The 12,491-nt window shown below is 38.6% G+C and overlaps 1 protein-coding gene across 1 annotated transcript; it reads left to right on the top strand.

The window, feature by feature from the left end:
• Positions 1-4,887: 4,887 nt before the first annotated feature.
• LOC117694037 (melanoma antigen preferentially expressed in tumors-like) lies at positions 4,888-9,676 on the top strand. The gene is made up of 3 exons (XM_034484763.2): positions 4,888-5,322; positions 5,766-6,347; positions 7,274-9,676. Exons 1-3 carry the CDS (start codon positions 5,033-5,035, stop codon positions 7,785-7,787), a joined length of 1,386 nt encoding a protein of 461 aa, XP_034340654.1. The 5' UTR covers positions 4,888-5,032; the 3' UTR covers positions 7,788-9,676.
• The last annotated feature ends 2,815 nt before the right edge of the window (positions 9,677-12,491 follow it).

The following is a 12,491-nucleotide window of genomic DNA, read 5'->3' as shown; positions in this document are numbered from 1 at the left end:
AGGTACCTCTCTTCCACTGACTCCTGTGATTATCTTGCTGCTCCTTTTAAGTGGCATTAGAGTATCTTCACTGGGTCTTCCTCCTTGTTAAACTTCTTATGGTCTGTGGGTTGTATCATGGATATTCTGTACTTTTGGGGTAATAACCACTCATCAGTGAGTATATAGTATGTCCTTTTGGGTCTGGTTTACCACACTCAGGATGATGTTTCTAGTTCCATCTATTTGTCTGCAAAATTCATGATGTCTTTGTTTTAAATCACTGAATATGTATTCCATTGTGTAAATGAACCACATGTTCTGTATCCATTCTTTGGTTGAGGGACATCTGAGTTGTTTCCAGCTTCTGGCTATTATGAATAAGGCTTCTATGAACATAGTAGAGCATTGTCTTTGTGGTATTGTGGAGCATCTTTTGGGTATATACCCAGAAGTGATATAACTATTTCCAGTTTTCTGAGGAAGCACCAGATTGATATCCAGTATGACTATACCAGTTTGCACTTTCATCAACAATGGAGGCATGTTCCTCATTTTCCACATCCTTGCCAACATGTGCTATCACTTGAGATTTTTATCTTAGCCATTCCAATTTATTCAATGTGTGTTTTGAGCTTTGGTAAAGTTTCTTTTACAAATGTGGGTGTCCCACCCCCATCTCCAAGAGGATATCCTCACCCCATCAGGCCTCTCCAACCCCTGAGTTCTCAAGTCTCTCGAGGGTTAGGTGCTGGGTCTTCTCCCACTGAGGCCAGACCCAGCAGTCCTCTGGTGTATATGTGTCAGGGCCGTGGGCCAGCTAGCTTATGCTACCTGGTTGGTGGCTCAGTGTCTGAGAGATCTTGGGGATCCAGGTTAGTTGAGACTGCTGGTCTTCCTATGGGGCTATCCTCCTCCTCAGCTTCCTCCAGCCTTTCCCTAATTCAACCACAGGGGTCCCCGACTTCAGTCCATTGGTTAGGTATAAGTTTCAGTCAGCTGTTTGTTTGGCCTCTCAGAGTATTTCTTAACACTTTTGTATTTTCATTTTTATATATTATTGATTATTTTATTTATTTACATTTCAAATGTTATCCCCCTTCCCAGTATCCCCTCCATGAACCCCCCTCCCCTCCCCTCCCCCTGCCTCTATGTATTTCCTTTGATCAATGTGCTGACATCTTCTATTGTATTTTCTATGCCTGAGAGTTTTTCTTCGACTTCTTGTATTCTGTTGGTAATGCTTGAATCTGTTTTTTCCCTAGGTTTTCCATCTCCAGGGTTTCCTTCATTTGTGATTTCTTTATTGTTTCTACTTCCAATTTTAGGTCTTGGACTGTTTTATTCAATTCCTTCACCTGTTTGATTATATTTTCCTGTATTTCTTTCAGGGATTTATTTGTTTCCTCTTTAAGAGCTTCTACCTATTTGCCTGTACTTTCCTGTATTTTCTTTAAGGGAGTTATTTATATCCTCCTTAAAGGCCTCTATCATCTTCTTTAGATTGGATTTTTAGGTTAGAATCTTGCTCTTCAGATGTGTTGTGGTATCCAGGGCTACCTGTGGTAAGAAAAATAGATTCTGATGGTGCCAAATTACGTTGGTTTCTGTTGCTACATGCCACTCAACATGTGGTTATCTCTGGTGTTAGCTGGCCTGGGTGTCTCAGACTGGAGCTTGCCTCCTTGGAGGCAGATGGAGCTCTCTGACCTGGGTTAGAGCAGGCCCCCTAGGGGGAAAGCAGTGCTATCCCTAGTTAGGGTAGACCTCTTGTGTCCCCTGTTATAGCAAACCTCCTGTGACCCCGTGTCTCTGGCTAAGGCAGACCTCCAGTGAAATAATCTGGCTTTCGTGTCCAGGAGCAGGCACATTTATCTGCCAGGGGTTCAGATGGAGGTGCAGACAGAAAGCATGATGGTTCTCAGGCAGAGCAGAATAGAAGTGTGGGAAAAGGGAAGCTAATCTGTTATGGTTCAGGAGGCTCAGGTCTGATGAGTTGGGGGGTAGGGCAGCTGGAGAACACAAGTGTCCCCCCAGCACCACCTTGGGATGGCAGACTGCTCAGGGCATCTTGACTTGGCCCAGAGGGCTCAGCCATCAGGGAAGATGGAAGGTGGAAGGGAATCTTACCTGTATGGTTCAGGAGTCTGGTGAGTTACAAGAGAGGCAGTGGGAGATCCGTGGTCCCTCTGGGCTGGCAGGTTACTCAGAGTAGCTTAGCACAGCCCAGAGGGCTCCTCTTCTTAGCTATTCTTATGAACTATGCCATCAGCCTGTCTAACTCCATAAAATGCTTATAGGTACTTTTGAAATTGCATTAAATGTGTACATCGACTAAAGCAGAGCTGACTTTTTTTCAATGTTCAGTGTCTCAGGGAAAAATCAAATTTGAATAACATTGTTCCACAATCTTTATAGTAGAATCCAAAATCCTTACTCAATTATATCAGACACATCTACAAATAAATTTTGAACCAAAATATTGAAATATTTTCAGATAATCCTGGGGACATGGTGACCTTGTAATATAGCACAAACAGCAAACTATTGAATATGTTTTACTAACATATGTTAACAGTGTGTGAAATTAGCCACTTTGCTTCCTGAGACTGCCCAATCCCTTTGTTTCAAGGTTGTTCGACTTTTGGTTCACACAAAAGAAAGTTTGTCACAAGTAGAATGTAATTAAAGTCTCTTGCACATTGAGCCTTAACAGAAAACCATCTTTTTTAAGACATTGGAACATATTTTGAGGACTGCTTAAATGCTCATTTCCTGAAATTGAAATCCATGAAGTCTCAAGAAAATGTAACACTTCTTTGTTCTTAACTATGATAATTATATCTTAGTCATCAAGTTATTTTATCTGAAGACAGTGGCATAATGTGCACTGTGGCAAAGTACCATACTAGGTAGGTCACACCAGGATTTCAGGATCCCAGAAGCAGCCTGACTGCCAGGAGCTATCATACCCAGGATCTCAGGATCACATGATCATAGAGGTGGCTGGACTCTGAGGAGTTCTGACACAACCAAGATAACAGGACAGACAGGCTCCAGTCAGAGACAGTGAGTAAAGGTAGCACTAGAGCTAATCAGATAGCAAAAGGAAAGAGCAAGAACATAAGCAACAGGAACCAAGGTTACTTGGCATCATCAGAATCTAGTTATCCCACCATAGCCAAGTCCTGAATAGCCCATGACACAGGAAAAGAAAGATTCAGATTTAAAATCACTTCTCATAATGATGATAGAGGACTTTAAGAAGGACATAAATAACTTCCTCAAAGAAATACAGGAGAACACAGGTAAATGGGTAGAAGCCCTTAAAGATGAAACACAAAAATCACTTAAAGAATTGCAAGAAAACACAACCAGACAGGTGAAGGAATTGAACAAAACCATCCAGAATGGAAGTAGAAACAATAAAGAAATCATAAAGGGAGACTACCCAGGAGATAGAAAACCTAGGAAAGAAATCAGGAGTCATAGATGCAAGCATCACCAACAGAATACAAGAGATAGAAGAATCTCAAGTGCAGAAGATACCATAGAAAACATTGACACAACTGTCAAAGAAAATACAAAATACAAAAAACTCCTAACCCAAAACATCCAGGAAATCCAGGACACAATGAGGAGACCAAACCTAAGGATAATAGGTACAGAAGGGAGTGAAGACTCCCAACTTAAAGGGCCAGTAAATATCTTCAACAAAATTATAGAGAAAACTTCCCTAACCTAAAGAAAGAGATATCCATAAATATACAAGAAGTCTACAGAACTCCAAATAGACTAGACCAGAAAAGAAATTCCTCTCATCACATAATAATCAAAACAACAAATGCACAAAACAAAGAAAAAATATTAATGCTTTTGCCTGGAATTTTTCTTCATTTTACTACCTTTTTATAGTCTAGCTAATTTAACTACACTATTTTCTGTTCTTTAGTGTTATGTAGGCTTTTTAGAGGGTTTGTTGTTGCTGTTGTTTTGTTACTTCTGTTGTTCCAGCAGTAGAAGAAAAAGGTAGCAGCATTTGCACTCCTTTGCGTGTTACAATATTTCCTTCTTTTGTGTCCTTTCTCATCATTAACAAACTTTCTTGAATGCTCCTGTATCCACATTGACTTATTCTTCCCCACAGTCTGTGTGTTTTAAAGATTGCAGTTTTAAGCCATCTATATCACTTATTTGATATTTATTTGCTATTTGTTATTTGTAATGCATATTCATAATACACCCTAATGAGATTCATTGTGATATACCCATACCAGCTTCTATCTTACATGAATCATATCTAACTCTGCTTTGCTACCCTAACCCCTGGCACCAATCCCAAACTCTAGAAGTCAGTATTGCATTATCAGATTGACTATTTCTTACTTTTCCACATATGAGACAAAATATTGAACAGTTTCTTTTAAGTCATTGCCCTAAACTATATCCCAGTTTTCCACTTTTCTGTTTTCTTTTTCATCTTTAGGCTTAATTTTTGACTAGACTAGTTTTTCTGAATATGTTTGAGGTCAACTTTAAGTTCTTAACATCTTCCTTCATGTGTATCTTATGCAATTTTGGTGTGTCTTCGTCTGCCACAAATACAGTGATAGGCTAGATGGGCTAGAATGTCATTCTTTTTCTCTTTAATCACAATTTGGTGTTTTAATATTTTCTATTGTACCACTTTTGTTCAGATTTATCTTTTATTTCATCATGGCTTGTATACTACTGAGGGAAAATACTGGGAGCTGTGTAGTCAACTCAGTGACCAAAATTAATTTTTGCCTATTTACTAATTGTATTTTGTCATATACATACATCTATATATACATGTCAGGGAGTAGGTATTCTCCAAGGGAAAGTCAACAGTAGCACACACATAAACCTTTTATACATGTGAGTCAATTTATAGTCTGCATCTATAGTAGAAGGATCTAGTAGTGGCCATCTGATTCACCATTTAATCTTTAAATATTTTCTATTTTGCTAGCACTATGTGTATTTTCCCAGAACTTCTAAATGTTTCTCATCCTGGTGCAGGTTCACAAAGATGGCTGGAAAGACCCCAAAAAGACTGTTGGATCTTGCTATGCAGAGTCTGCTCAGCAGGGAGTCTGCAGCAATCCAAGCTCTGGAGGACATTCCAAGAGAGCTTTTTGTTCCATTGTTCATTGCTGCCTTTGAAGGTGGACATAAGAGTACATTGAGTGAGATGGTGAAAGTTTGGCCCTTTTACTGTCTCCATATTGGGTCATTGCGTGTACAGCAACCTCAACATGAACTCCTAAAAGCCATGATTGAGAATCTTCCCGTATTTCCTGCACAGACCTTTGCTTCTCGGTAAGACTATATAGTAAAGACATGGTAAGACACAGGAGGTTATACCATAGCCTACTGCTCTCCTCGAAGTAGTATCTAGTGAATGCTGAAGATTTATGTGGAGGCTGTTGGCCCAACACTTAAATTGAAGACTAATGTCTTCAGTGTTTGTTTTGACATCTATTTTATTGAGGTTACTCTTGATAGGTTTATTTAACAGGTGTTATTACATAAAAGAAAGATAGGAACTTTAAGACTGGAGACAGTTTATGGTGTATAAAAGATGAGGAAAAGGAGGTTGGATTTTCATGGGAAAGAATTGTGGGTAGTTAGTATAAGGAATGCCAGCTGTGGATACAAGGATTTGTCATCTTTGTGTCATTCTTATATACCATTATTGATCCTACTGGGTTTCATCATCATTTGCTATTTCTCATATATTCTATCTCCTCTTATCCTTACAGGAGACCTAAACTGAGGATCCTAGATTTAAGGCAAGACACTGACTGTAGGACCACATGCCCTGAAGTCAGAAACAGATCACCTTCCTGTTTTTATTCTTGTGCTCATTCTGACCGCTCTATCATAAAAATGGAAAGACGGCTTTGTTTTGTAAATTCAGAGTATAAAGCTTTCTTACCCAGGCCTGTAGAACTACTAGTGGATCTTTCCCTTGATGGCTCCTTAATGGAAAAGGAATTTTTGATTTTGCTTATGCGTAAAATTGAGGAGAGTTTTGGGTCTTTGCATGTGTGCTGTCGAGATTTGCAAATTGATAAATTGTGTAAATGCAAATGCACTCTGAAATTTTTTGATCTCAAATGTGTTGATCAGTTGTCAGTTGATAGGGGCTCACTGAGTGACATCACCAGCATCCTGTGTCGGATGGTCCACCTAGAAAGCCTTAGTCTGTCTAATGTCACTTTTAGATCTCTGAATGGGAAGGTCTTTAAAATTTTTCTCAGTCACTTGCAGCGTATGGAACACCTGAAGGAACTCAGCTTAACTTCATTCTGCCTCAAAAATCATCTGGACAGATTGCTCAGGTAAGAGATTGGGGTAGGTCCCTGGGTTTCCTGTATAACCTATTGAGACAGGATAGAAAGCATTCTTGGGTATTCCTAAGCTCCTTAAAACCTTTTATGCTTTCCACTTCATCACTTCTGAGAATGTGAAACTGAAGAAAGACAGAATTACAAAAAGTAAACAGCCAGCAATGTACAGATACTGTGTGGTAAGTGCAGAAATAAAAAGGTGGGAAAAAACCCACTAGCCCTCTAGATAGGAGGAAGAGGAGGAGGGAGAGGAATTGAGATGTAGGAAGACATTTTTGCCTCTGCACTAATGTACATAATCTGTAGCTGTCCATAGTTCAGTATGTCAGGTTACTTTGCTAGTCTATAATCTCTAAAGTATAGACCATGAAAATAGAAGTTGTTATTGAGGGACTGGCCCAAAGGGAGTTTTCAGTTGCCTGTTCTTTCTGATTCCTCCACACTAAAAAGGTGAACTAAAATCTACAATGGATACTATTGTAAGTACTCAGTGGATTAGTTTTTTTTCTCTTAATATTTCTTAGAATCATCTGTTATATTCTACACGTTCTTAAGATGAAAAGAAATTGTATTTTAGTGTTGAAAACTAAACTTTCAACTGGGCCTGCTGGCACATGCTTTTAATCTCAGCACTCGGGAGACAAAGGCAGGCAGATTCTGTGAGTTCAAGGCTAGCATGCTCTATCTAGCTCAAGGACAGCCAGTGCTATAAAATAATATACTGTCTCCAACAAAAGTAAGAAGAAAAGAAAGAAAAATAATAAAGGGAAAAAGACAAAACTTTCTCCAAGTCCCAAAACTATTAAGTGAGCTAAAGTATACACTGACACATTGATAACGTTTATTCTAGATATAATAGTACAGTTTTTCTCATTCAGTATTCATTCTTCAGGAAGTGTTTTTGTTTCTCCCTACAGAATCTTACCACCTCGTTTGGATTTCTTGTATCTGCCATTCTGTGATCTTTCGTACAGAGACTTCAAATTTATGTCCCAGAGTCCTCAGGTCACCCACCTAAAGCTATTAAATCTTAGTAACAATCCAATGTATTGGGATGACCTTGAACCATTTTACACTATTCTGTCAAATCTCTCTGGTACTCTTCAGCATCTAGAGGTAAATCATTGCCTTATAAGTGATTCTGCAATCTCTGCTCTTATCCCTGCCATAACAAGTTGTACCCGTCTCCGTGTGCTGGGCTTTGCTTCTAACCCCATCACAATGCCTATGCTTGTGAATATCATGCATAATTTAACACCCATGAAGGAGCTAAAATACGTGATTTATCCTATTCCTGTGCATTGCTATGAAAGATGGCATTTTCAGGGCAGTTTAGACAGACAGAAGCTTGCCATTGTACAACTACAACTGAAGGCGATGCTAGAACTTGCACACAGAGAGGATATGAACTGGCTCACTTACTGTGAGTAAATTTCACAGGCTCACTTACTGTGAGTAAATTTCACAGTCCAACACAGTTTTAACCTGATATGCACCATTTAAGTACTAAATGTTATTTCCTGGACCCACAGACTTGATCTATAAGGTTCTTACATTGTATGGAATTACACAGGAAGTATAGGTGTGTAACTATCTCCTATCGAGAATAACTTAACAAAAACTGAGGGACTTCAAGAGTTTCTGAATAGTTCCTGTCACTATTGACAGATTACTGACAACAGTAGAGTTTATATTTTACAGGACGATCAAGTCCTGCTATGCTATATCCCTGGCCAAACTTTGGTTTGCTTGTGGGTACATTACACAAACCAGGACAATGACAGCCTTTCCTGTCTGTGTTTGTGAAAAAGGGCAGCAGATTCTGAAGACAGTGTTTTCATCCCATTAGTTTAGTCTGTTTTGGGTTGCTTATGAAAAACTATCAGAATTTAACAGTGGGCCAGGAAAGAAAGATAGCAGAGGTTCTGAGATTTCAATACTCCTCAGGAACATAAATACAGTGACCTACTTCCTTGATGTAGGTCCATTGTAAAGTTTCTAGCACTGACCATGAAGTCTTCAGCTGGGTATCCAGCCTTTGTCCCATAAATTTTGTAGTGGTATTTAGAATTCTTGCCACAAATATCTCCTACTTCCTGTAGTTCTCTTAACTCTGTACAATTCCTTAGCATTATAAATCATTCCCTCTATATATTTTGCTTCTGTTTTTTCCCAGTAGCTGTCCCTCATTTGGTATGATACATACTAGCCACATGTGAATACTGAGTCCAACTTATTTCATTTTCCAAAATATGACATAATTAAAAATTCAGTTTGCATATCCTAGACTTACTTAGAAATGATGTATGCCACATCAATAATTAGCAGTTTACGTGGGACAAAGGAAATACTTTATTCATCCAGTTGCTTACCACACAAGCACACCAGTGCTCAGATGCCTAACATATGTGTAAAAAGCTGGGCACCAAAGTGCACATTTGTAACTCCAATACTGAAAGGGTGGAGGAACTAAGATGCTTAGTTACATGGCCAGACAGCCTAACAAATTAGTGGAGTCTAGGTTGAATGAGAGATCCTGCCTCAGAAAATATATTCAGAAGTGGTTTAAGAAAATACCAGATACCAACACCTCCCACATGCACATGCACATGCACATGCACATGTACATGCACATGCACAAGCATATATGAATCTTCTCCCACACACAAACATGGAAACAAAAAGCTCTTACTTGTATTGTTAAATTGTTGAGACAGCAGACTGCATTGCAGAGGCATGGTAAAAATAACAAATTAGCACTTATCACTTTCTTTCACATATTGAAATACCAAAATGACTACATTTCAATGACTGAGTAACAAAAAGGACAGAAGTAACAACTTACACATAATATTTTTCTGTTGAAATAACTTAGTAAAAGCAATGACTTATATTTTTCCTTTTTTTAAGTGAAGTCATACTCAGTGTAGTCTGGCCACAGATTAAAAATTAATAGAATTTTTTTAGTAGTAATACTGACAAATAAATCAAACTATATTTTACAGGCATAATACAGTAAGAAAACTGTCAAGGTAGTTAATACTTTTTATTAATTTTCTTTTGGTGGAAATAGATTGTATTCCCAAATTAGTAAGAAAAACATGTCAAAATATACTATAACTCATGTGTCATATTTCCCTTGTGATACATTTCAAATTTGTTCATATTTTTTGTTGTGCTTGTATCATGATGTAGTGCACCCAACTTTAAAGATCTATTAAAATGCCAGTGTAATGAACAATTTCCCTTACATTGTTTCCAACTTAAAAATTACAGGTTTTTTGCACTTTGTATTAAATAAAATGTTATTTAAAATTAAACTTACCTGTTTCTTTGAACTTTCATTTTTTTGTCTTTTTACTTTTTCACATGTGACTCTTATTATATATTCTCTGAATAAGCTGGGATCTCATGCTCTCAGCAGTACAATCCTCACTAGCATGATAACAGGAGCAGAATAGTGGGGAAGATGCAACGCTATCAATATTGGAATATTTTTGCCCTTTCCTCCATCCTTCCTTGGTGCCATGTTTCTGTCAGGGACACTACACCCTGAGGTGAAAAATACAGCCTACAATGAAGAGATAATTTGGATTTATTGTTGCACTGACAATGTGAATGATATTCTAGGGAATTCCTATTGCAAGAAGATGCTCTTGATATGTTGTTTTCAATAGATTTGAAATATAACCTAAGTGACTGTGCTAGGTTGCTTCTACCTAGCTCTTATAAAACACATCCAAATGCAACTGAGGGAGGAAAAGGTACATTTGGCTTACAATCCCAGTCTCAGCCCATCATTGGAGGAAGACAGGAACTTGAACAGGAGCAGAGAGAGGCAGGAAAAATGGAAGAAAGCTGTTTAGTGGGGTTTTGTGGCTTATTCAGCTACCTGTCTTATACAGCCTAGGACCAGTTAGTTGCTCAAGAGGCAATGGCCACAGTAGTCTGGGCCCTCCTTCACCAACCATTAATCAAGAAAATGCCCCGCAGACTTGCCCATAGGCCAATTTGATGGAGGTAGTTCTTCCTCCATTACTCTAATTTGGTGTCAGGTTGACAAAAAAACTAAAAGTAGAGTTGACGCTTGTCAACTTGGCACACATAACTATTAAACTATAACCTTTGTTTATCCCCATTTCTCATGTTAATAACATAATATAAAACAGTATGACTTTACAGTCTTTACGTTTTTCAGTACATTAAAAGTTTGAGGTCTCTGAAAATTCAAAGACCTTCACTGCGATTTCCTATAAAAATTAAAACTAAGTTTGTGAAAATTCCATAATTAAACCTCTTATTTTATGTGGTGATTTAAATGTGTGTGTGAGAGTGTGTGCCATCTATCAAAGCATTGCAATGCTTTGTCACAGTTAATATGCGAGAGTATACAATTTAAGATATTTCTTTTTAACTTGTGTATGTGGCACATGTACATGTGTGGAGTTCAGAAGACAACTTGAAGGAGTTGGTTCTGTCTTTCTATGTGGTTTTGAGGGATTGAAGTCAGGTGCTCAGGTGTGGTCACAGGTGCTTTTACCTGCTGAACTGTCTCCCTTGCTTCTTTTAATAGGTGTTCAGGGAGTTTAAAGTACCTTCATTTCTTTTATATATTTTTATTGAATATTTTCTTTATTTACATTTCAAATGTTATTCCCTTTCCTGGTTCTATTCCCCCCCCCAAGAAAACCCCTTATCCCATCCCTCTCCCCATGCTTCTACGAGGGTGTTCACCCAACCACTCCCGCCACCACCACCACACACACCCCCCGCCCTAGCATTGCCCTACACTGGGGCATCAAGCCTCCACAGGACCAAGGGCCTCCCCTCCCATTAATGCCAGATAAGGCCATCCTCTGCTACATATGATGCAGCTGGAGCCATAGGTCTTTCCATGTGTGCTCTTTGATTGGTGGTTTAGTCCCTGGGAACTCGGGGGGGGTGTGTGTCTGGTTGGTTGATGTTGTTGTTCCTCCTATGGGGTTTCAAACCTCTTCAGTTCCTTCAGTCCTTTCTCTAACTCCTCCACTGAGGACCCCATGCTTGGTCCAATGGTTGGCTGCTAGCATCAGCCTCTGACCTTCATTTCTAAGACAGTATAAATTGATCTGGTCCCAAGTTATGTGTGGTAGATTAACATAATCTACTTACATTTTAAATTGTTATGAATCATCAGTAAAGTTTTTTTTTTTTTTTTTATTTTGTCAGCCTTTATTCCCAGAATTAACATTTGAAAGTGCTGGAACCTTCCCACCAGGAGGCTCAGAGTGAAACATTTCAATCTCTGCATTTTAGTTAGACCCAAGTGAGAGAAAGATTTTGAAAAATGAACTTTTCAAGAGCTGTAAAATATACAGCAAGAGAACTGAAGAGACAGGCCAATTGTAAAGATCCCTTGGTGCTTGCTCTTCACAGAGAATGTGGGCTTAGTTTCTAGCACCTATGTAGGGTGACTCACAAAACCTGTGACTCCAGTGCTAGTTCTGGAAGATGTGTGCAATTGCATACACATGTTTAAGTATACACAGACAGACACATATGCACATAATTAAACATAAAATTTAAAAACTAGCTTGGCAAGAAAAGACAATGACAATATTTTTAATATAATCATATGGAGTGTAGATGTTTATTTGTGGAGAGTTTTTATTTTATTCCCACCGAGTCATTTCCTACTAGAATGTTGAATGTACTTTTTTTTTTCACTGTTCAAAGCTTGACTGGTTGACTGAGAATTTTTGAAATTTTCCCTCTGGCAAATCTTATCGAAAACTGCACTTTTAACTCAGCTCCTACAAGAAAACCCGACAGGTTCGTACACCTTCTACAAGGAGATGTATTCTATGCTATGTTTTTTTTTGTTTGTGTGTGCTTTTATTTTGGGAGGATGTTGCGAAGGTGGAGGGCATACGAGACACAGGGAGATGAATAAGACTGGGGTGTATGATGTGAAACAAAGAATCAATGAAAAGTTCAGAAAAAAAATAACTCCCAAACTGAAGTCTGAAGTGGCTCAGTTTTCCACAAAAGCAGAAGGTTCCATTTACCCTGAACCAAGGATACAAGGAAGGCCCTCTGACCTTGGCAAGGTAGGTCATCTTAAAATACAAAAATCTGCAGAGTTTTTTCCAGCTC

The sequence above is a fragment of the Arvicanthis niloticus genome, chromosome X (genome assembly GCF_011762505.2).
Source record: "Arvicanthis niloticus isolate mArvNil1 chromosome X, mArvNil1.pat.X, whole genome shotgun sequence".
Taxonomy (NCBI): domain Eukaryota; kingdom Metazoa; phylum Chordata; class Mammalia; order Rodentia; family Muridae; genus Arvicanthis; species Arvicanthis niloticus.
Note: the sequence above shows the minus strand (reverse complement) of the source record. Positions and strands in the feature narration are given on the sequence as shown.